General features: G+C 38.4%; 1 protein-coding gene across 4 annotated transcripts in view; it reads left to right on the forward strand.

Moving 5' to 3' along the window:
• Positions 1-24,431, forward strand: part of EFHC1 (EF-hand domain containing 1) — a 71,257-nt gene that overhangs the window by 20,497 nt on the left and 26,329 nt on the right. For all 4 annotated transcript variants that reach the window (XM_054557632.2, XM_054557631.2, XM_009241953.4 and 1 more), the window contains 3 exons: positions 11,902-12,051; positions 13,308-13,500; positions 24,117-24,337. In XM_054557632.2, coding sequence (XP_054413607.2) covers positions 11,902-12,051; positions 13,308-13,500; positions 24,117-24,337 — 564 coding nt within the window. The remainder of the gene's footprint in view (positions 1-11,901; positions 12,052-13,307; positions 13,501-24,116; positions 24,338-24,431) is intronic.

Consider the following 24,431-nt stretch of genomic DNA (forward strand, 5'->3'; position numbering starts at 1 on the left):
AGAAACACAAAAATGCAAAAAATCTGGCACCTTCATGTATATGTATATGTATGTGTATATGTATCACATTTTCTTTTTCCAGTTTACCATTGATGGGCATTCAGGTTGATTCCATGTCTTTGCTATTGTGAATAGTGCTGCGATGAACATACTTGTGGATATGTCTTTATGGCAGAATGATTTGGGGATATACCCAATAATGAGATTCCTAGGTCAAATGGTAGTTCTGTTTTCAGGTCTTTTAGGAATCACCACACTGCTTTCTACAATGGTTGAACTACTTTATACTCTCATCAACAGTGGACAAACATTTCTTTTTCTCCACAACCTTGGCAGCACCTGTTATTTTTTACTTTTTAATAATAGCCATTCTGACTGGTGTGAGATGATATTTCATTGTGGTTTTGATTTGCATTTCTCTAATAATAGTGATATTGAGCTTTTTTTTTCATATGCTTATTGGCCATGTGTATGTCTTCTTTTGAGAAGTGTCTGTTCATGTCCTTTGCCCACTTTTTAATGGGATTCTTTGCTTTTTTTCTTGTAAATTAAAGTTTCTTATAGATGGTGCATATTGGACCTTTGTCAGATGCATAGTTTGCAAATATTTCTTTCCCATTCTTTACATTGTCTTTTTACTCTGTTGATGCTTTCTTTTGCTCTGCGGAAGCTCTTACGTTTAATTAGATACCATTTGTCAATTTTTGCTTTTGTTGTGATTGCTTTTGGTGTCTTTGTCATGAAATCTTTGCCCATTCCTACATTTAGAATAGTGTTGCCTTGGTTGTCTTCCAGGGTGTTTATAGTTTTGGGTTTTACATTTAAGTCTTTTATCTATCTTGAGGTGATTTTTATATCTGGTGTAAGATATATGGCTAGCTTATGGCTAGCAGGTTATCCCAGCACCTTTCCCCATTGCTTATTTTTGTCAACTTTGTTGAAGATCAGATAATTATAGGTGTGCAGCCTTATTTCTGAGCTCCCTATTCTATTCCATTGGTCTATGTGTCTGTTTTTGTACCAGTACTATACTGTTTTGGTTACTGTAGCCCTGTAGTATAGTTTGAAGGCAGGTAACATGATGCCTCCAGCTTTGTTCTTTTGCTTAGAATTGCCTTGACTATTCAGGCTCTTTTTGGGTACCACTGAATTTTAAAGTATTTTTTTCTAGTTCTGTGAAGAGTGTCATTGGCAATTTGATAGGAATAGCATTGAATCTGTACATTGCTTTGGGCAGTATGGTGACTTTAAAGATATTGATTTTTCGTATCCATGAGCATGTAATGTTTTTTCATTTGCTTGTGTTATCTCTGATTTCCTTAAGCAGTGTTTTGTAATTCTCATTGTAGAGATCTTTCATCTCCCTGGTTAGCTGTATTCCTAGGTATTTTATTCTTTTTGTGACAGTTGTAAATGGGATTGTGTTCCTGATTTTGCTCTCAGATTGGCTGTTGTTGGTGTATAGGAATGTTAGTGATTTTTGTATGTTGATTTTGTGTCCTAAAATTTTGCTGAAGTTGTTTATTAACTTAAGGAGTTTTTGGGACGAGGCTCTGGAGTTTTCTAGATATAGAATCATGTTGTCTCCAAACAGGGATAGTTTGACTTTCTCTCTTCCTACTTGGATGTCCTTCATTTCTTTCTCTTGACTGACTGTTCTGGCCAAGACTTCCAATATTGTGTTGGATAGAAGTTGTGAGAGAGGGCATCCTTTTCTTGTGTCAGTTTTCAAGAGGAATGCTTCCAGCTTTTCCCTGTTCAGTATAATGTTGGCTGTGGGTTTTTCATAGCTGGCTCTGGTTATTTTGAGGTGTGTTCCTTTAATACCTAGTTTATTTATTTATTTTATTATTATACGTTAAGTTATGGGGTACATGTGCACGACGTGCAGGTTTGTTACATATGTATACATGTGCCATGTTGGTGTGCTGTACCCGTTAACTCGTCATTTACATTAGGTATATCTCCTAGTGGTATCCCTCCCCACTCCCCCAACCCTACGACAGGCCCCAGTGTGTGATGTTCCCCACCCTGTGTCCAAGTGTTCTCATTGTTCTATTCCCACCTATGAGTGAGAATATGCAGTGTTTGGTTTTCTGTCCTTGTGATAGTTTGCTCAGAATGATGGTTTCCAGCTTCATCCATGTCCCTACAAAGGACATGAACTCATCCTTTTTTATGGCTGCATAGTATTCCATGGTGTATATGTGCCACATTTTCTTAATCCAGTCTATCATTGTTGGACATTTGCGTTGGTTCCAAGTCTTTGCTATTGTGAATAGTGTCGCAGTAAACATACGTGTGCATGTGACTTTATAGCAGCATGATTTATAATCCTTTGGGTATATGCCCAGTAATGGGATGGCTGGGTCAAATGGTATTTCTAGTTCTAGATCCTTGAGGAATCACCACACTGTCTTCCATAATGGTTGAATTAGTTTACACTCCCACCAACAGTGTAAAAGCATTCCTATTTCTCCACATCTCTCCAGCACCTGTTGTTTCCTGACTTTTTAATGATCGCCATGCTAACTGGCATGAGATGGTATCATTGTCGTTTTGATTTGCATTTCTCTGATGGCCAGTGATGATGAGCATTTTTTCATGTGTCTGTTGGCTGCATAAATGTCTTCTTTTGAGAAGTGTCTGTTCATATCCTTCGCACACTTTTTGATGAGGTTGTTTGATTTTTTCTTGTAAATTTGTTTAAGTTCTTTGTAGATTCTGGAACTTAGCCCTTTGTCAGATGGGTAGATTGTAAAAATTTTCTCCCATCCTGTAGGTTGCCTGTTCACTTTGATGGTAGTTTCTTTTGCTATGCAGAAGCTCTTTAGTTTAATTAGATCCCATTTGTCAATTTTGGCTTTTGTTGCCATTGCTTTTGGTGTTTTAGTCATGAAGTCCTTGCCCATGCCTATGTCCTGAATGGTATTGCCTAGGTTTTCTTCTAGGGTTTTTATGGTTTTAGGTCTAACATTTAAGTCTTTAATCCATCTTGAATTAATTTTTGTATAAGGTGTAAGGAAGTGATCCAGATTCAGCTTTCTACATATGGCTAGCCAGTTTTCCCAGCACCATTTATTAAATAGGGAATCCTTTCCCTATTTCTTGTTTTTGTCAGGTTTGTCAAAGATCAGATGGTTGTAGATGTGTGGTATTATTTCTGAGGGCTCTGTTCTGTTCCATTGGTCTATATCTCTGTTTTGGTACCAGTACCATGCTGTTTTGGTTACTGTAGCCTTGTACTATAGTTTGAATCAGGTAGCGTGATGTCTCCAGCTTTGTTCATTTGGCTTAGGATTGTCTTGGCAATGTGGGCTCTTTTTTGGTTCCATATTAACTTTAAAGTAGTTTTTTCCAGTTCTGTGAAGAAAGTCATTGGTAGCTTGATGGGGATGGCATTGAATCTATAAATTACCTTGGGCAGTATGGCCATTTTCACAATATTGATTCTTCCTACCCATGAGCATGGAATGTTCTTCCATTTGTTTGTGTCCTCTTTTATTTCGTTGAGCAGTGGTTTGTAGTTCTCCTTGAAGAGGTCCTTCACGTCCCTTGTAAGCTGCATTCCTAGGTATTTTATTCTCTTTGAAGCAATTGTGAATGGGAGTTCACTCATGATTTGGCTCTCTGTTTGTCTGTTATTGGTGTATAGGAATGCTTGTGATTTTTGCACATTGATTTTGTATCCTGAGACTTTGCTGAAGTTGCTTATCAGCTTAAGGAGATTTTGGGCTGAGAAGATAGGGTTTTCTAAATACACAATCATGTCATCTGCAAACAGGGACAATTTGACTTCTTCTTTTCCTAATTGAATCCTTTATTTCTTTCTCTTGCCTGATTGCCCTGGCCAGAACTTCCAACATTCTGTTGAATAGGAGTGGTGAGAGAGGGCATCCCTGTCTTGTGCCAGTTTTCAAAGGGAATTCTTCCAGTTTTTGCCTATTCAGTATGATATTGGCTGTGGGTTTGTCATAAATAGCTCTTATTATTTTGAGATATGTCCCATCAATATCTAGTTTATTGAGAGGTTTTAGCATGAAGTGTTGTTGGATTTTGTCAAAGGCCTTTTCTGCATCTATTGAGATAATCACATGGTTTTTGTCTTTGGTTCTGTTTATATGACGGATTCCATTTATTGATTTGCGTATGTTGAACCAGCCTTGCATCCCAGGGATGAAGCCCACTTGATCGTGGTGGATAAGCTTTTTGATGTGCTGCTGGATTCGGTTTGCCAGTATTTTATGGAGGATTTTTGCATCGATATTCATCAGGGATGTTGGTCTAAAATTCTCTTTTTTTGTTGTGTCTGTGCCAGGCTTTGGTATCAGGATGATGTTGGCCTCATAAAATGAATTAGGGAGGATTCCCTCTTTTTCTGTTGATTGGAATAGTTTCAGATGGAATGGTACTAGCTCCTCTTTTTACCTCTGGTAGAATTTGGGTGTGAATCTGTCTGGTCCTGGACTGTTTTTGGTTGGTAGGCTATTAATTATTGCCTCAATTTCAGAACCTGTTATTGGTCTATTCAGGGATTCAGCTTCTTCCTGGTTTAGTGTTGGGAGGGTGTGTGTGTCCAGGAATTTATCCATTTCCTCTAGATTTTCTAGTTTTGTTTTTTTTTTTGTGTAGAGGTCTTTATTCTCTGATGGTAGGCTGTATTTCTGTGGGATCGGTGGTGATATCCCCTATATCATTTTTTATTGCATCTATTTGATTCTTCTCTCTTTTCTTCTTTATTAGTCTTGCTAGCGGTCTATCAATTTTGTTGATCTTTTCAAAAAACCAGCTCCTGGATTCATTGATTTTTTGAAGGGTGTTTTGTGTCTCTATCTCCTTCAGTTCTGCTCTGTTCTTAGTTATTTCTTGCCTTCTGCTAGCTTTTGAATGTGTTTGCTCTTGCTTCTCTGGTTCTTTTAATTGTGATGTTAGGGTGTCAATTTTAGATCTTTCCTGCTTTCTTTTGTGGGCATTTAGTGCTATAAATTTCCTTCTACACACTGCTTTAAATGTGTCCCAGAGATTCTGGTATGTTGTGTCTTTGTTCTTCTTGGTTTCAAAGAACATCTTTATTTCTGCCTTCATTTTGTTATGTACCCAGTAGTCATTCAGGAGCAGGTTGTTCAGTTTCCATGTAGTTGAGTGGTTTTGAGTGAGTTTCTTAATCCTGAGTTCTAGTTTGATTGCACTGTGGTCTGAGAGACAGTTTTATATAATTTCTGTTCTTTTACATTTGCTGAGGAGTGCTTTACTTCCAACTATGTGGTCAATTTTGGAATAAGTGTGATGTGGTGCTGAGAAGAATGTATATTCTGTTGATTTGGGGTGGAGAGTCTGTAGATGTCTATTAGGTCCGCTTGGTGCAGAGTTGAGTTAAATTCCTGGATATCCTTGTTAACTTTCTGTCTCGTTGATCTGTCTAATGTTGACAGTGGGGTGTTAAAGTCTCCCATTATTATTGTGTGGGAGTCTAAGTCTCTGTAGGTCACTAAGGACTTGCTTTATGAATCTGGGTGCTCCTGTATTGGGTGCATATATATTTAGGATAGTTAGCTCTTCTTGTTGAATTGAACCCTTTACCATTATGAAACGGCCTTCGTCTCTTTTGATCTTTGTGGGTTTAAAGTCTGTTTTATCAGAGACTAGGATTGCAACCCCTGCTTTTTTTTTGTTTTCCATTTCCTTGGTAGATTTTCTTCCATCCCTTTATTTTGAGCCTGTGTGTGTCTCTGCATGTGAGATGGGTCTCCTGAATACAGCACACTGATGGGTCTTGAGTGTTTATCCAATTTTCCAGTCTGTGTCTTTTATTTGGAGCATTTAGCCCATTTACATTTAAGGTTAATATTGTTATGTGTGAATTCGATCCTGTCATTATGATGTTAGATGGTTATTTTGCTCATTAGTTGATGCAGTTTCTTCCTAGCATTGATGGGTTTTACAATTTGGCATGTTTTTGCAGTGGCTGGTACTGGTTGTTCCTTTCCATGTTTAGTGTTTCCTTCAGGAGCTCTTGTAGGGCAGGACTGGTGGTGACAAAATCTCTCAGCATTTGTTTGTCTATAATGGATTTTATTTCTCCTTCATTTATGAAGCTTAGTTTGGCTGGATATGAAATTCTGGGTTGAAAATTCTTTTCTTTAAGAATGTTGAATATTGGCCCCCACTCTCTTCTGGCTTGTAGAGTTTCTGCCAAGAGATCTGCTGTTGGTCTGATGGGCTTCCCTTTATGGGTAACTCGACCTTTCTTTCTGGCTGCCCTTAACATTTTTTTCCTTCATTTCAACTTTGGTGAATCTGACAATTATGTGCCTTGGAGTTGCTCTTCTCGAGGAGTATCTTTGTGGTGTTCTCTGTATTTCCTGAATTTGAATGTTAGCCTGCCTCGCTAGGTTGGGGGAGTTCTCCTGGATAATATCCTGCAAAGTGTTTTCCAACTTGGTTCCATTCTCCCCATCACTTTCAGGTACACCAGTCAGACGTAGATTTGGTGTTTTCACATAGTTCCATATTTCTTGGAGGCTTTGTTGGTTTCTTTTTACTCTTTTTTCTCTAAACTTCTCTTCTCACTTCATTTCATTCATTTGATCTTCAATCACTGATAGATACTCTTTCTTCCACTTGATCGAATCAGCTACTGAAGCTTGTGCATGCGTCATGTAGTTCTCATGCCATGGTTTTCAGCTCCATCAGGTCACGTAAGGACTTTTCTACACTGTTTATTCTAGTTAGCCATTCGTCTAATCTTTTTTTCAAGGTTTTTAGCTTCTTTGCGATGGATTCGAACATCCTCCTTTAAGCTTGGAGAAGTTTGTTATTACTGATTGTCTGAAGCCTTTTTCTGTCAACTCATCAAAGTCATTCTCCATCCAGCTTTGTTCCATTGCTGGCGAGGAGCTGCATTCCTTTGGAGGAGAAGAGGCACTCTGATTTTTAGAATTTTCAGCTTTTCTGCTCTGGTTTCTCCCCATCTTTGTGGTTTTATCTACCTCTGGTCTTTGATGATGGTGACGTACAGATGGGTTTTTGGTGTAGATGTCCTTTCTGTTTGTTAGTTTTCCTTCTAACAGTCAGGACCCTCAGCTGCAGATCTGTTGGAGTTTGCTGGAGGTCCACTTCAGACCCTGTTTGCCTGGGTATCACCAGCGGAGGCTGCAGAACAGCGAATATTGCTGAACAGCAGATGTTGCTGCCTGAGCCTTCCTCTGGAAGCTTCGCTCAGAGGGGCACCTGGCTGTATGAGATGTCAGTCAGCCCCTACTTGGAGATGTCTCCCAGTTAGGCTACTCGGGGGTCAGGGACCCACTTGAGGAGGCAGTCTGTCCGTTCTCAGATCTCAAACTCCGTGCTGGGAGAACCACTACTCTCTTCAAAGCTGTCAGACAGGGACGTTTAAGTCTGCAGAAGTTTCTGCTGCCTTTTGTTCAGCTATGCCCTGCCCCCAGAGGTGGAGTCTACAGAGGCAGGCAGGCCTCTTTGAGGTGCCATGGGCTCCACCCAGTTCGAGCTTCCCAGCCACTTTGTTTACCTACTCAAGCCTCAGCAATGGTGGACGCCCCTCCCCCAGCCTCGCTGCCGCCTTGCAGTTCAATCTCAGACTGCTGTGCTAGCCGTGAGAGAGGCTCTGTGGGCATGGGACCCTCCAAGCCAGGTGCGGGATATAATCTCCTGGTGTGCCATTTCCTAAGGCCGTTGATAAAGCGCAGTATTAGGGTGGGAGTGTGCTGATTTTCCAGATACCGTCTGTCACAGCTTCCCTTTGCTAGGAAAGGGAATTCCCCGACCCCTTGTGCTTCCCAGGTGAGGCAATGCCCTGCCCTGCTCCATGGGCTGCACCCACTGTCTGACAAACCCCAGTGAGATGAACCCAGTACCTCAGTTGGAAATGCAGAAATCACCCGTCTTCTGCGTCCCTCACGCTAGGAGCTTCAGACTGGAGCTGTTCCTATTCGGCCATCTTGGAACCTCTCCTACCTAGTTTATTGAGAGTTTTTCTCATTAAGGGATATTGAATTTTACCCAAAGTCTTTTATATAGCTATTGAGACAATTATGTGGTTTCTCTCTCTGGTTTTGTTTATGTGATGAATCACATTTATTGATTTGTGTATGTTGAACCAACTTTGCATACTGGAAATGAAGCCTACTTGATTGTGGTGGATTACCTTTTTGATGTGCTTCTGGATTCAGTTTGCAGATATTTTGTTGGGGATATTTGCATTGATGTTCATCAAATATATTGGCCTGAAGTTTTCTTTTTCTGTTGTGTCTCTGCCAGGTTTTGGTATCAGAATGATGCTGGCCTCATAGAATGAGTTAGGGAGGAATCCCTCCTCCTCAACTTTTTGGAATATTTTCTGTAAGAATAGTACCAGCTCTTGGCCAGGCACGGTGGCTCATGCCTGTAATCCCAGCACTTTGGGAGGCTGAGGCGGGTGGATCATGAGGTCAGGAGATTGAGACCATCCTGGCTAACACAGTAAAACCCCGTCTCTACTAAAAATACAAAAAATTAGCCAGGCATGGTGGCAGGCGCCTGTAGTCCCAGCTACTTGGGGGGCTGAGGCAGGAGAATGGTGTGAACCCAGGAGGCAGAGCTTGCAATGAGCTGAGATTGTGCCACTGCACTCCAGTCTGGGCGACACAGCAAGACTCCATCTCAAAAAAAAAAAAAAAAAAATAGTACCAGCTCTTAACTTTGAGTATCTGGTAGAATTCAGCTGCGAATCCCTCTGGCCCTGGGCCTTTTTCGGTTCATAGGCTATTGATTACTAATTCAATCTCAGAGCTTGTTATTGGTCTGTTCAGGGAATCAGTTTCTTCCTAGTTCAGTCTTGGGAGAGTGTATGTGTCCAGGAATTTATCCATGTCTTCTAGGTTTTCTAGTGTGTATGCATACAAGTGTTCATAATATTCTCTGATGGTTGCTAATAATTCTGTAGGGTCAGTGGTAACATCCCCTTTGTTGTTTCGAATTGTGTTTATTTAGATCTTCTCTCTTCTATATTAGTCTAGCTAGTGGCCTATCTTTTTAATAAAAACCAACTCCTGGATTCATTAATCTTTTGAATGGTTTTTTGTGTCTTGATTTCCTTCAGTTCAGCTCTGATTTTGGTTATTCCTTTTCTTCTGCTAGCTTTGAGGTTGATTTGCTCTTGCTTCTCTAGCTCTTTCAGTTGTGATATTAGGTTGTTAATTTGAGATGTAACTTTTTGACATGGGCGTTTAGTGCTATAAATTTCTGTCTTAATACTGCCTTAGCTGTGTCCCAGAGATTCTGGTATGTTGTATCTTTGTTCCATTACTTTCAAAGAAATTCTTGATTTCTGCCTTAATTTCATTATTTACCCAAAAGTCATTCAGGAGCAGGTTGTTTAATGTCCATGTAATTGCATGGTTTTGAGTGGTTTTTTAAGTTTTGACTTCTCTTTTTATTATGCTGTTGTCTGGGAGTGTGTTTGCTATGATTTTGGTTCTTTTGCATTTCCTGATAATTGTTTTCTGTTTGATTATGTGGTTGATTTTAGAATATGTGCCATGTGGTGATGAGAATAATTTATACTCTGTTGTTTTTGGGTGGAAAGTTCTGTAGAGGTAGGTCAGATCCATCTGGTCCGATGTTGAGTTAGGTACTGAATATCTTTGTTAATTTTCTGCCTCAATGATCTGTTTAATACTGTCAGGGAAGTGTTAAAGTCTCCCACTGCTATTGTGTGGGAGTCTAAGTCTCATTGTAGTTCTCTAAGAACTTGCTTTATGAATCTGGGTGTTCCTGTATTGGGTGCATATGTATTTAGCATAGTTAGGTTTTTTTGTTGTGTTGGTTTAAAGTCTGTTTTGTCTGAAATTAGGACTGCAACCCCTGCTTTTTTCTGTTTTCCATCTGCTTGGTAGATTTTCTTCTATCCCTTTATTTTGAGCCTTTGGGTGTCACTGCATGTGAGATAGGTCTCTTGAAGACAGCATACCATTGGGTCTTCCTTTTTTATCCAGCTTGTTATTCTGCGTTGTGGTTTTTTTGTTTGTTTGTTTGTTTTGAGACAGAATCTCACTTTGTCACCCAGGTTGGCGTGCAGTGGTGTGCTCTCAGCTCACTGCAAACTCTGCCTCCCGGGCTCAAGTGATTCTCCTGCCTCAGCCTCCCGAGTAGCTGGGATTACAGGTGTGTACCACCATGCCTGGCTAATTTTTGTATTTTTTAGCAGAGATGGGGTTTCACCATGTTGGCCAGGCTGGTCCTAAACTCCTGACCTCAAGTGATCCACCCACCTCTGCCTCCCAAAGTACTGGGATTACAGGCATGAGCCACCATGCCTGGCCTCTGTGCCTTTTAAATGGGGCCTTTAGCCCATTTATATTTAAGATTAGTGTTGATATGTGTAGGTTTGATCCTGTCATTGTGTTGTTAGCTGGTTATTATGCTGGTTTGTTTGTGTGGTTGCTTTATAGTGTCACTGGTCTGTGTACTTAAGTGTGTTTTGTATTGGCTGGTAATGGCCTTTTCTTTCCATATTTAGTGCTCCTTTTAAGATCTCTTGTAAGGCAGGTCTGGTGGTAGTGAACTCTCTCAGCATTTGCTTATCTGAAAAGGATCTTATTTCTCCTTTGCTAAGAAGCTTAGTTTGGCTAGATATGCAATTCTTGGTTGAAGATTTTTCTTCTTTAAGAATGTTGAATATAGGCCCCCAATCTCTTCTGGCTTACAGGGTTTCAGCTGAGAAGTCCAGTGTTAGCCTGATGGGGTTCCCTTTGTACGTGACCTGCCCTTTCTCTGTAGCTGCTTTTAACATTCTTTCTTTCATTTTGACCTTGGAAAATCTGATGATTATGTGGCTTGGGGATGATCTCCTTGCATAGAATCTTGCAGGGATTCTTTGTATTTCCTTAATTTGATTGTTGGCCTCTCTAGCAAGGTTGAGGAGGTTTTTGTGGACAATATCCTGAAATATGTTTTCCAAGTTGTTTGCTCTCTCACTGTCCCTTTCAGGAATGTCTGGTGAAATTTGAGCACTTGGTTTGTCTTTCCTATTTTGCTAAAATGTTTTCTGGTCTAATATAACCAGTGGGTATGCTTTCTTTTTTTTCTTTTTTGGTGAGGGGAAGGGACTTAATCATATACAGTATTTGTTTTAAGTGAATTAGAAAATTGGGAATGTGATTTCAGCCTAACTTGGCCATTGTGCAGCTTGCCTCCACATAGGAATTACATATTGTTTGAAACCATGGTTAGGTTCCAGATATATGAAAGTAAGCAATCCTAAGACTTACTCTGTTATAGGCACCTAACTAAATTTGATTGATTTAAATTATTTGAAAACAGTTATTTTGCCATCGTGCCACCCAACTAGCTTAGCAAATACCTAGCAATATAACAATATAAAATACTTCAGGTAACTCTCAATTATTACCTGCATTATGGAGTTGGCTCGGTTGGAGACTTAATACAGCTTACATGTGCTCAAGCAGCAAACCAATGTTTAACTTGAGCAATGGCATATAAATCATTATTATACTTTTTCTTTCTTTTTTTCTTTATTTGAGGCAGGGTCTTGCTGTGACGCAGGCTGGAGTGCAGTGTCATGATCATGGCTCACTGCAGCCTTGACCTCCTGAGCTCAAGCAGGCCACTCACTTCAGCCTCCTGAGTAGCCTGGACTGCAGGCAAATGCCATCAAACCAGTCTAACTTTTAAATGTTTTTGTAGAAACAGGGTCTCACTATGTTGCTCAGGCTGGTTGTGAACTCCTGCATTTCAGGAGTCCTCCTAACTCAGCCTTCCATGCTGAGATTGTAGGCCTGAGCCACAGTGCCTGGCCCATACACTTATTTTTATATCATCAGTTTATAACTTACTCTAAAAAGCTCCAGGAAAGATGAACATTGTTAACTTTCAATTATTTAGGTATTTTTAGAAAGCCAAGGAATTGAATTAAATCCACCAGAGAAGATGGCTCTTGATCCTTACACTGAACTCCGAAAACAGCCTCTTCGTAAGTATGTCACCCCATCAGACTTTGATCAACTCAAGCAATTTCTCACCTTTGACAAACAGGTAAGTGACACAGGAACCGCAGTAGGCTTACTTATTTCCAAATGTGACCTATGTTTATTGGCAAAAGGTTTGGGTAGCTGTATTGGTAACTGTTTTGAAACATTACAGCTATAATTGAACTGTTTGGGCACAGTACTGTCTTTCTGCTTTTGTCAAGGGTTACAGGTACAGGAATGCCTGCATTTCATATGGAGATCCAAAGAAGATTGTGGAGTTGCAGAGTAGTTTTGTGAATCTCACCAAACATTTAAATCTCAAAACAATTTCTGAGCTACATCTGCTTCCCACCTTACGTTTCCAATTGACAATTTCTTTCCCTTAAAATGAGCTAATTTCATAGACTCCTTTGCGAAACCATAAATCAATTATTAGAAAACTTCAAAAATATGCATATATGTAGGTTCTAATGTTAAAATGTTTAATTTTACAGAAGCCCCACTACAGATGCTTCCTTGTTAAATGTTACATTAATATTGGAGTCCAGAATGTTCTGAGCATTTTCCAACTCTGTTCCAACCTTTCTAATCCTCTCCCTTGTGAGCTGATGTGTATAAGCAGATTTAAATCCTTCCCTTTCTGTACTAAAGGGAGAAAGAAAAGGAAGAGATCACCCTCAGTGCTTCTTTGCTGCTCCTTTTCTTTAGACATTTAACCCCTTTTAGTTCAGAAAATGTAAACTAGCACTAGCATGGTCTTTTAAGGATTTTGTTCATATCAGTCATATATCTGTTATTATTTTATATTTAAAGATTATGTTTATTCCCACGATTTGAAGAAGCCTAGCCAAAAAAAAAGAAAAAAGATTTTGTTTATATTATTGCTAGAAGTTATGTGTTGATGGGACCAAAAAAAGACTGGTTAATAAGTAAAAATTTTTTCTATACTAATTATATATAAACCATATTCACATGTACCTTTATTAATATATATATACCACTATGTAAAGAACTTCATTGCTCTTTTAATTTAGCTTCTCTTTCACTGACTAATATTTTGGATCAAAGTGAGCTCTTCTTTTTTGGCACAAACTTATAATCCTATTATTTAATTCTTTCCAGCTGCTGACATATAGTACATAATTTCAGATGTTTTAGTATGTTTGATGAATATTTCTTTTTTTTTCAATTTACCCCATCTGAAATTACTTCATAGTCTTTCCAGCTAATCTTTCAATCATTGATACATAATTGCCAAAGTAACCGAGCTGAACTCCCTACTTTTAAGATTCTTGAGTCACTACTTTGGATTCTTCAAAGGTCCTTCGATTCTATGCGATCTGGGATGATACAGACAGCATGTATGGTGAATGTCGGACCTACATCATTCATTACTATCTTATGGATGATACAGTGGAAATTCGAGAGGTCCACGAACGGAATGACGGGAGAGATCCTTTCCCACTCCTAATGAACCGCCAGCGTATGCCCAAAGTTTTGGTGGAAAATGCAAGTATGTTTGATTCAGTTTATTCTCTGTTACTTGGGATGTTTTTAGGTTCTTAAAGGAGTTACTTAATCAGTATGCAAAATTTGTTTATACTTGGAAGCCTCTAGCTATTTTTGCCTAGATGCTCAGAAAATGGCTTCCCACAGCTTTCCTCCTTTACTTGCCCCTTGGTCCAGGCATGCCCCCAAGACAGTCTGGTATCCAGGTCAAGGAAACAAAACCAAAACAACAGGGGGAGATTTATTTAAAGTGCAGCAGAGCAAGGTTTCTGAACTGAAACAATTTAATATTAGATTTTTAATGCACTTTTCAAACAGGCTTGTTTTCATTCAAGGATATGAATGAAAGCTTAGCTTTTCTTTATATGCTTTCCTGACTTTGCTTCTCACTTCAACTGCTTCCTAAACCAGAAGTTTCTATGTGGTTTAACTTGAGATTGGAAAAGGCATGTCTGTGACTCATAGAGGTGAGGTCCATTGTGTCAAACCCAGCTCATTCTTTGCTAGTTTAAAATTACCTAGCATGGGCTGGGCATGATGGCTCACTCCTGTAATCCCAGCACTTTGGGAGACTGAGGCGCGTGGATTGCTTGAGCCCAAGAGTTTGAGACCAGCCTGGGCAACGTGATGAAACCCCCTCTTTGCAAAAAATACAAAAATTAGCCGTGCTTGGTGCTGCATACCTGTATTCCCAGCTACTTGGGAGGCTGAGGTGGGAGGATCATCTGAGCCTGGGAGGTCGAGGCTGTGGTGAGCTGTGATTGTGGTGCTGCACTCCAGCCTGGGCAACAGAGTGAGATCCTATCTCAAGAAAAAGAAAAAAGTTACCTACCATGTTTGAGAGTGGCAGTGCAACAAAATGGCAGCAAATACCTGCTGTTCACTGTTTCCTGGGATGAGTAGGCTTGCTTTAGCTATTGTCTTAGTAGTTTTTACATTTCTCTTAGAATGATGTCATCTTGGTCACATGTAATGACTGACAGCTCTCATGTTTGGGTGGCTGATAGAATTCTGTAAATGTATTCATTGATTTTTTTTTCTTTTTACTATATTTTTTGGGAATTAGGATATAAGAAATTTCAGGTATTGGGGCCGGGCGCGGTAGCTCACGCCTGTAATCCCAGCACTTTGGGAGGCCAAGGCAGGTGGATTATGAAGTCAGGAGATCGAGACCATTCTAGCTAACATGGTGAAACCCCATCTCTACTAAAAATACAAAAAATTAGCTGGGCTTGGTGGCGTGCACCTGTAGTCCCAGCTACTCAGGAGGCTGAGGCAGGAGAATTGTTTGAACCCGGGAGGTGGAGGTTGCGGTGAGCCAAGATCACGCCACTGCACTCCAGCCTGGGTGACAGAGTGAGATTCCATCTCAAAAAAAAAAAAAAAAAAAAAAGAAAAAAAAAAAAGAAAAAGGTACTGAGCAAGAAGTTTGTCTACATTAGAGGTTATAAATAAACGTGTAGTCTGAGGCTAAATTCAACGTGTCTGTACGTATTGCTTCGCTTGCACAGTGCTTTTTTATGAAAAATGCAGTATTATTTGTGGGCAAGGAGTTGGAGGTTTCCATCGAGAGAATGGATAAGCAAAATGTAGTGAAGGTACATTTTGATTAATATACAGTAGTTAGAAGCAGTAAACAAGATGTACACAGAAAGCAAGTGGATGGATCTTAAAAACATAGTGCTGTGTAGGAAAAAATACATAAAATTAGATGTATAATGCCATAACACATGCAAAACATAGTATACATAGGACACATTCAGTCACATAGCTGCATTAGAATGATTGCATGTGAGGAGAGGAGAATGAGATTGGGGAAAAGGATAAAAGGGAGTGAAAACTGTCATCATTTTAGAATTAGGAAAGTTTATATTATATATTTTTTTTTAAAAAATGAAAATAACTGCTAATTCAGCTTGTATTCTCAAGTAGAAACAACTGGATCTGTGCCCTAGTTCAACATAGTTTGGCTTCTACCTACTATACATATTCTTATAATCAGTTCTCTACAGAACTGTCTTAGAGTTCAATGACAATGGGACTAATATACTAATTTTGGCCTTTCAGAATGCTTAAACAAGCCTGAAATCCATGCAGTTAGGAGCTAACAAACATTAGATTTACAATAGATAAAGAAAATGAATAGGAATATATTCAGGGTGGCATGAAAAGTCTCACTGAAACTAAATCCCTTTAAATGACAGATTCCAGGTTTGTCTCTGCCTTATCAATGTGACCTATATTGAAAACTTAATATATAATTATCCTCTTCTATAATTTCCCAATTAAAAATTTTTTATCAAAGTTGCATGGAGAGGCAGCCTGGTGACATATATAGGGTTCTTTTAAAAAGTAGGAAACAGGCTGGTCGCTGTGGCTAAAGCCTATAATCCCATCACTTTGGGAGGCCAAGGTGGGAGGATCACCTGAAGTCAGGAGTTCGAGACCAGTCTGGCCAACATGGTGAAACCCCCTCTCTACTAAAAAATACAAAAATTACCTGGGCATGGTGGCAGGTGCCTGTAGTCCCAGCTACTTAGGAGGCTGAGGCAGGAGAATTGCTTGAAGCCGGGAGACAGAGGCTGCAGTGAGCGGAGATTGCGCCACTTCACTCCAGCCTGGGCAACAGAGCAAGACTCCATCTCAAAAAAAGAAAAAAAAGGTATCAGTCATGACGTACAGAAAAGGCTATGTTCCCATCAGCTACATAATTCCTTTAACTAGAATGGTAATGTTAAAAGAATGATGTCTAATTGACTCTCAAAGGCATTTATCCAATGGGTGATTTTTATTAAATTCAATTAAATAAGAGGTAAATAATCTGCTATGGGAACGATTTCACATGCTAAATGCCATGGAGGACAAAATGTAACTCCCATTCCTAGAATCCTATCTTTCAGTCATTTCTAGTGTCATTGAGAAGACAAGGCATATAAAATACACAAAGCTGTTAAGTAATAACATGAGTATACCAGATTATCTGATTATGTAATTAGTTAAGTCATGCAGACCGAGGTCAGAAGGAGAAAGGTGTGGGCCTGAAAAACTAAAGAAGTCTTTGTGGAAGAGCTGGGATTAGACTCAGATTTAGAATGGCAGAGAACAAAAAGCACACTAGAAAGAAGAACAAGAGCAAAGGTTGGGAATTAGGAACAAGTATGCATGTTTGGGGGCGCCCAAGAGATGGTGGCTAGGCAGAGAGTTTGTATTAGACAGTAATAGGAAATTATGGGAGTAACTTTCAAAAGTCCTCTCAACCAGGGCCTCCTTTTAAGTAGCTAAGATAAATCAAAATTATACATTTATAATGGATGGAGTTAAAATATCAGAAATTCTGAAAGTTATTTCTTTGTCAAGGGCAATTGCATATTACCAATAGGTGGCAGGTAATGTCAAAACAGGACATTTTTTGGCTTAACAAAAGCTTTCTACTCAGCTCTTGAACCCAAGGAACCAGGTTCTGAAAGTCTAAATATGTTAGTTATCCTTCAGACTGGCTTTCATAGTTTGATCTTGCCCTTGCCTGTTTAGATGAATCTTAAACACCCCTTAGACCTTTAGTGTTCCAGAAAGTTGAATGTTTTTCCTCACTTTCTGTGCATCTTTATTGGCTCACTCAGTCATTCAAATAATATTAATCGAACATCCTTATAGATGAAGGAAACACTATGCTAGGCAATGGAGATCTGAAACTACTATAAGCCCCATATCTCTAAGACTTTACAATCTGATGAGATCAACATACAGATCAATGAAATAGAACAAATTGTCCAGAAATAGATGCACACATATGAGGTCATTTGATTTTTGACAAAGGTAAAAAAGCAATTTGGTGGAGAAATGATTGTCTTTTTAACAAAAGGTGCTGGAACAATTCAATAGCGTATGCAAAAGTAAATAATTAAATAAACTTCAACCCTTACCTCACCATACATAAAAGTTAACCCCCAATGGATCATAGACCTGGGCGACAGAGTGAGACCCTGTCTCAGAGCAGGGGAAAAAAAAAGCAAATGTAATAAAAACAAAAATTGACAATTGGGACCTAATTAAACTAAAGAGCTTGTGCATAGCAAAAGAAACTATCAACAGAGGAAACGGCCTACAGAATGGGAGAAAATATTTGAAACAATGCATTTGACAAATGTCTAATATCCAGAATCTATAAGGAACTTAAATCAACAAGAAAAAAACAAATAACCCCATTGAAAAGTAGGCAAAGGACATGAACAGACACTTCTCAAAAGAAAACATACAAATGGACAACAAACATTTTAAAAATGCCCAACATCACTAATCATCAGAGGGATGCAATCATACCAGTCAGAATGGCTATTATTAATAAGTCAAAAAATAACAGATGTTGGCAAGGTTGCAGAGAAAAGGGAATGCTTATACACTGTTGGCAGGAACGTGAACTAGTTCAGCCCCTGAGGAAAGTAGTTTGGAGATTTATCCAAAAATAGAACTACACCAATCCCATTATTGGGTATATACCCGAAAGAAAATAAATTGTTCTATACAAAAGATACTTGCATTCATGTTTATTGCAGCACTGTTCACAATAGCAAAGACATGGAATCAACCCAGGTGCCCATCACTGGTGGATTGGATAAAGAAAATGTGTGAATGGTACATATACACCATGGAATACTATATGGCCATAAAAAATAAAATCATATTCTTTGCAGCAACATGGATGCAGGTAGAGGCCATTATACTAAGTGAATTAACACAGAAACAGAGCATTGGGTACACATGGACACAAAGACAGGAACAATAGACACTGGGGACTCCAAAAGGAAGAAGTAAGGGAGAGGGACAAGGGTTGAAGAACTACCTATCAGGTACTGTGTTCACTATTTGGGTGACAGAATCAATAGCTCAAACTTCAGCATTATGCAATATACCTGTGCAACCAACCTGTACATGTACTCCCTGAGTCTAAAATTTAAAAATAAATACGTAAATAATAAAAGTTTTGCTTTTCAAAAGACACTGTTAGGAAAGTGAAAGGAAAAGCTAAAGATTGGGAAAAATATTTGTAAAACATATTTGACAAGGTACTTGTCATAGGATATATAAAGTGGCTCTTAAAACTTAGTAAAACAACCCAAATAAAAAATAGGTAAAGGATTAAAATAGATACCTCACCAAAAGCATGCATGTATGACAAGTTAGCACACAAAAAGATATTTACCATAGTTACTTATTAGAGAAATGCAAATTAAAACCATGTAAGATACAACTGTATACCCACTAGCACGTCCAAAATTAAAAAAACTGACCATACCATACCAAGTGTTGACAAGGATGTGAAGCAGCTGAAAATTTCACACACTGCTAGTGGAAGGTAAACTGAAATAACCACTTTGAAAAATAGCGTGACAGGTTTTTTTGTTTGTTTGTTTGTTTGTTTGTTTGAGACGGAGTCTCGCTTTGTCGCCCAGGCTGGAGTGCAGTGGCGTGGTCTTGGCTCACTGCAAGCTCTGCCTCCTGGGTTCACACCATTCTCCTGCCTCAGCCTCCCAAGTAGCTGGGACTACAGGCTCCCGCCACTATACCCGGCTAATTTTTTGTATTTTTAGTAGAGACGGGGTTTCACCGTGTTAGCCAGGATGGTCTCGATCTCCTGACCTCGTGATCCACCCGCCTCGGCCTCCCAAAGTGCTGAGATTACAGGCATGAGCCACCGTGCCCAGCTGACAGTTTGTTAAAATTGCACATATATCTACCATACAAACCAGCCATTCTTTTCTTGGGTATTTGCCAAGAGAAAGGAAAACATATGTCCACACAGAAACTTATGTGAATGTTTATGACAGCTTTTTTAATAATAGCCAAAAGTTGGAAAGAATGCAAATGTCTGTCAACAGTTAGTGAGTAAACAATTATTGTATATCAGTACTTTGGAATACTACTAAAAAATAAAACAATTATTGATGTATGAAACAACATGAATGAATCTCAAAGTAACTATGCTAAGAGAATGAATTCAGACAAAAATACATGCCATATAATTCCATTGGTGTAAAATTATTGAAAATACAATATAAATAAGCAAAATAGATCAGTGATTGCATGAGGATGGTGAGGAGAGTTAGATTATAAAAGGTCATGGGAAGACTTTTGGATGTGATTGGATGTTTATTATTTTGATTGTAATGATGGTTTCATGGGTAAATACATATGTCAAGCAACATCAAAATTGTATACTCCAAAAATGTGCAGCTTATTGTAGTCAATTACACCTCAGTAAAGTTGTAAAAATATACATTCCTATCTAGATATGTCATAGACAAATGTAAGAACACTAGATTCAAAAAGATCATGAAAGCAGCTCCAAAGAAAAAGGTAACCCATACCAGATGGAAGTTAGAATGACAACTGACTTCTGTAGCAACAGTGATTACCAGAAGACAGTAAAATAATATCTTCAGAGTGCTGAGAAAAAAATAGAATTTAATGTCTAGAGAAACTGTCTTTCAGGAAGACGGTGAAATACATTTCCAGGCAAACAAAACAGATTTTACTAACAGCAGACCCTTACTGGGAAAATTCTGGAGTATACTTCAAGTGGAAAGAAAATGAATGCAGAAGTAAAGTCTAAGATACAAAAAGTCGTGAATAAAGAAAATAGCAAAGTAGGATAAATCTAAATAATCATTAACTTACAAATTAAAAGAACAATATTGAATTTGTGGGAGTTAAAAATATCAAAGTAGAACTGAAATGTATTACAGTAATAGCATAGGAAAGGGTGGTAGGATTAAATATATAACAAGTTTTGAAAAATTTTTTTTAACTTTTATTTTAAGTTCAGGGGTACATGTGCAGGTTTGTTTTATGAGTGAACTTGTGTCATGCAGGTTTGTTGTACAGATTATTTTGTCTCCCAGGTATTAAGTGTAACACCCATCAGTTATTTTTCCTGATCTTCTCCCTCTTGCCACCCTTCACCCTCCAATAGACCCCAGTGTGTATTGTTCCCTCCCATGTGTCCATGTGCTCTCATCATTTAGCTTCCACTTATAAGTGAGAAATGTGGTACTTGATTTTCTGTTCCTGCATTAGTTTGCTAAAGATAATGGCTTTCAGCTGAACCATGTTCCTGCACAGGACATGATCTCATTCTTTTTTATGGCTGCATAGTATTCCATGGTGTATATATACCACATTTTCTTTATTCAATCTGTCATTGATGGGCATTTAGGTTGATTCTGTGTCTTTGCTATTGTGAATAGTGCTGCAGTGATCATACACTTGCATTTCTTTATGATACAATGATTTATATTCCTTTGGGGATATACCCAGTAATATGATTGCTGGGTCGAATGGGTAGTTCTGTTTTTAGGTCTTTGAGGAATCACCACACTGCTTTCCATGGTGGTTGAACTCATTTACCCTCCCATGAACAATATATAAAAGCGTTTTTAAAAACATACTTAAGATATAGGCAAATATCTTTAAAAAGACAAATAAATAGCAAAAGAAACGGATGAGGTATAAAACAACTGATGAAGCTATATTAGTATAATACAAATAGACATTTGGGCAAAAAGCTTTGATTGAGATGAAGAGGATCATTACCTATTGCAAGAATATTTTATTTACTAGGAAAATATAATAATTCTAAACTTGAATGCAGTAATAACATGGGTTCAAAATATAAGAAAAATCTATAGCACCATTATTCAATGAGACTGGAAAAATACACTGTAATAGTGGGAGCCATTAAAACATTTCTTTCAATAGTTGTTAGATCAAAAAGACAAACCAATAAACATGTATAAGACTTGAATAATATTATTATTCATTTAATAAATATATATATATACTTACCCAACACCCAATTTTCAACAAAATTAAGTTAGAAGTCAATTTTGGAAATATAACATGAAAACAACCATGTATTTGGAAACTGAAAAACGTATTTTCAAATAACCCATGAGTCAAAAAATATATTGTCAGAAAATACCTAGAACTGAATGGTAGCAAAAACTCTTAAAACTCTAAAAAAAAAAGAGGTACTTGGAGGAAAATATAAATATATCGCTTTAAATGCTTACTTAAGAAAGAAGAAAGATGACAAGTTAGGCATATTTCTTAAAAAGTTAGAAATCTAAAGAATTAAAAAATTAAAATATTAAGAAATTAAAAGAAGGAAATCATAAAATAAGAGCCTGAAAATAATGAAATTGAAAACAAAGGTAACAGAGAAGATTTGTCAAGTCAAAAGTCATCTCCTTGAAAGGACTAATAAAGTAACAAACTATAGACAAGATTTATGAAGGGATAAACAAAAGAAGGCACATATACACAATATTAAAAATGAAAGAAGTGGCTGGACGTGGTGGCTCACACCTGTAATCCCAGCACTTTGGGAGGCCAAGGCAGGCAGATCACTTGAGCTCAGGAGTTCGAGACCAGCCTGGCTAATGCGGTGTGAAACTCCATTTCTACTAAAAATGCAAAAATTAGCCCAGCATGGTGACACACGCCTGTAGTCCTAGCTACTTGGGAGGCTGAGGCAGGAGAATTGCTTGAACCCGGAAGGTAGAGTTTGCAGTGAGCAGAGATCGTGCCAATGCACTCCAGGTTGGGCAACAGAGCAAGACTGTCTCAAAAAAAAAAAAAAAAAACAGCATTCTTTAAAGTGCCATAGCCATTAAACATAAAATAAAATAATAATACAACTTTATGCCAATAAATTTAAAAACTTAGGTAAAATGAGCAAAGTTTTTTTTTGTTTTGTTTGTGTTTTTTTGTTTTTGTTTGTTTTGTTTTGTTTGTTTTTGTCTTTGAGACGGAGTCTCGCTCTGTTGCCCAGGCTGGAGTGCAGTGGCCTCATTTCTGCTCACTGCAAGCTCCGCCTCCCGGGTTCACACCATTCTCCCGCCTCAGCCTCCTGAGTAGCTGGGACTACAGGTGCCCGCCACCACGCCCAGCTAATTTTTTTTTTGTATTTTTAGTAGAGACAGGGTTTCACCGTGTTAGCCAGCATGGTTTTGATCTGCCCGCCTCGGCCTCCCAAAGTGCTGAGATTACAGGTGTGAGCCACTGTGCCTGGCCAAAATGAGCAAAGTTTTAAAAAACTATAACTTGTTTATGAAGAAATAGAAAACCAAATATCTTCAACCATTAAAGAAATAGATTTAGTTTAAACATTTCCCACCAAAAATCCAGCAGATCCAGATAATCTTACACATGATTTTTGACAAACATTTAAAGAACAAGTAATTCTAAGCTTAACACAAACCCTTTTAGAGAGAAGAACTTCTTAATTCTTTCATTTAAAAAGGCCAGTGAAACCAAAGTCACCATGAGAAAGAAAAACTACAGTGATTCTCACTTAAGAAGATATATGCAAAAATCCTAAACAAGATATCAGTAAACCTGATCCAGCATTATATGAAAAAATAATCTGTTGGGCAAACAAAGGCAGATGGCTGGACAGCACACACATATATACCAGATCTCCTGGAATATTGTATACTAAGGGAAGTTCATATAATCACAAGCTATGTCCCCCATTGCCCATCACTTCCTGGGGAAGCTCAAAGGGAGGTAGTAGGGTTGGGAATAGACATAGGGAGACAGATCCTTTGGAGTATAGAGCTGTTATTAATAAGATGCATTATTAGGGAAATACCAGGCCCTCCTTCGCCATGATCAAGGGCTGGAGTTCAAACTTTTATGCCTGTTATAGCAGAAACTTAGCCTTATTCCAGTTTTTCAATCCAGTAATTACTAGTTAGGAGAACATCAGCCTACTTTTCATCCCCCTTGTCATCAGGGTTCTGTGCCAAAGCTTTGTGGTTACAACTATAAGATGTGGCACTCTGCTAGAACTGATTGACTCTTAAGATTTCCTTGGATGCCAGGCTGCAGGTAATCAATCTTAAACAAGTTAATCCTTAGTTCTCATGAAACAGTAAGACAAGACTGGAATTATTCCACAAATGCAAGATTGATTCTACATTTGGAAGTTATTTATTCCCACATGAATGGATTATTGTCATCATCTCGTTGACTGTCCCTGCCCCCTGTCCTAATAGCAGTGATTACAACCTGAAATGAAACCATTATTTATATAATTTTTTAGTGTCTGTCTCCCCAAACAGAATATTTTCTCCATGAAGTCAGGAATTGTGTCTACAGTGTTAATTATCATAATCCCAGTATTTAGCAGTGCACCTAGTACATGATATAGATGGTCACTAGTAATTGTTGGATGAATGGATAAATGGGTGGGAATTTGAGCTAAATGACTTGGATCTTTCCTGGACCTAAGACTTTATACTTATAGAAGGACATTTGTTCTTTCCTCCTGTAGTGATTTATTTTAAGCATTAATTTGCTAAAATTAGTGATTTATAGTGATAGTTTGAGTTGAATATGGGAGAGAGACTTCTCAAAAACTGTATTATGTATGTGTCCTATCAACAGATGGAAATACACAGCCAAGTGTTCTAGTGGGAATGTAGGGGAGACCCTGACTCTTGACCAGAGCAAAAGACTGCACTCCCTCAGGTTCTCAAGAATGCCTGGCTGTTGTGTGTTGTCTTTCTTGACACACTCATTCCTTTTTCTTTTCTCTCTAACACCATCTTATATTAGAGAACTTCCCTCAGTGTGTGCTAGAAATCTCTGACCAAGAAGTGTTGGAATGGTATACTGCTAAAGACTTCATTGTTGGGAAATCACTCACTATGCTTGGGAGAACTTTCTTCATTTATGATTGTGATCCATTTACTCGACGGTATTACAAAGAGAAGTTTGGAATCACTGATTTACCACGTATTGATGTGAGCAAGCAGGAACTACCTCCGGTAAAACAGGTAATCAGATAGTACTTCTTAGTGTGGTGAGAAAACTAATTTTTTGAGGTAGAAATTTAAGAAAAAAAGACTTCTATGCAAATATTCGATAAAT

This window comes from Pongo abelii, chromosome 5 (genome assembly GCF_028885655.2).
Source record: "Pongo abelii isolate AG06213 chromosome 5, NHGRI_mPonAbe1-v2.0_pri, whole genome shotgun sequence".
Classification (NCBI taxonomy): Eukaryota; Metazoa; Chordata; class Mammalia; order Primates; family Hominidae; genus Pongo; species Pongo abelii.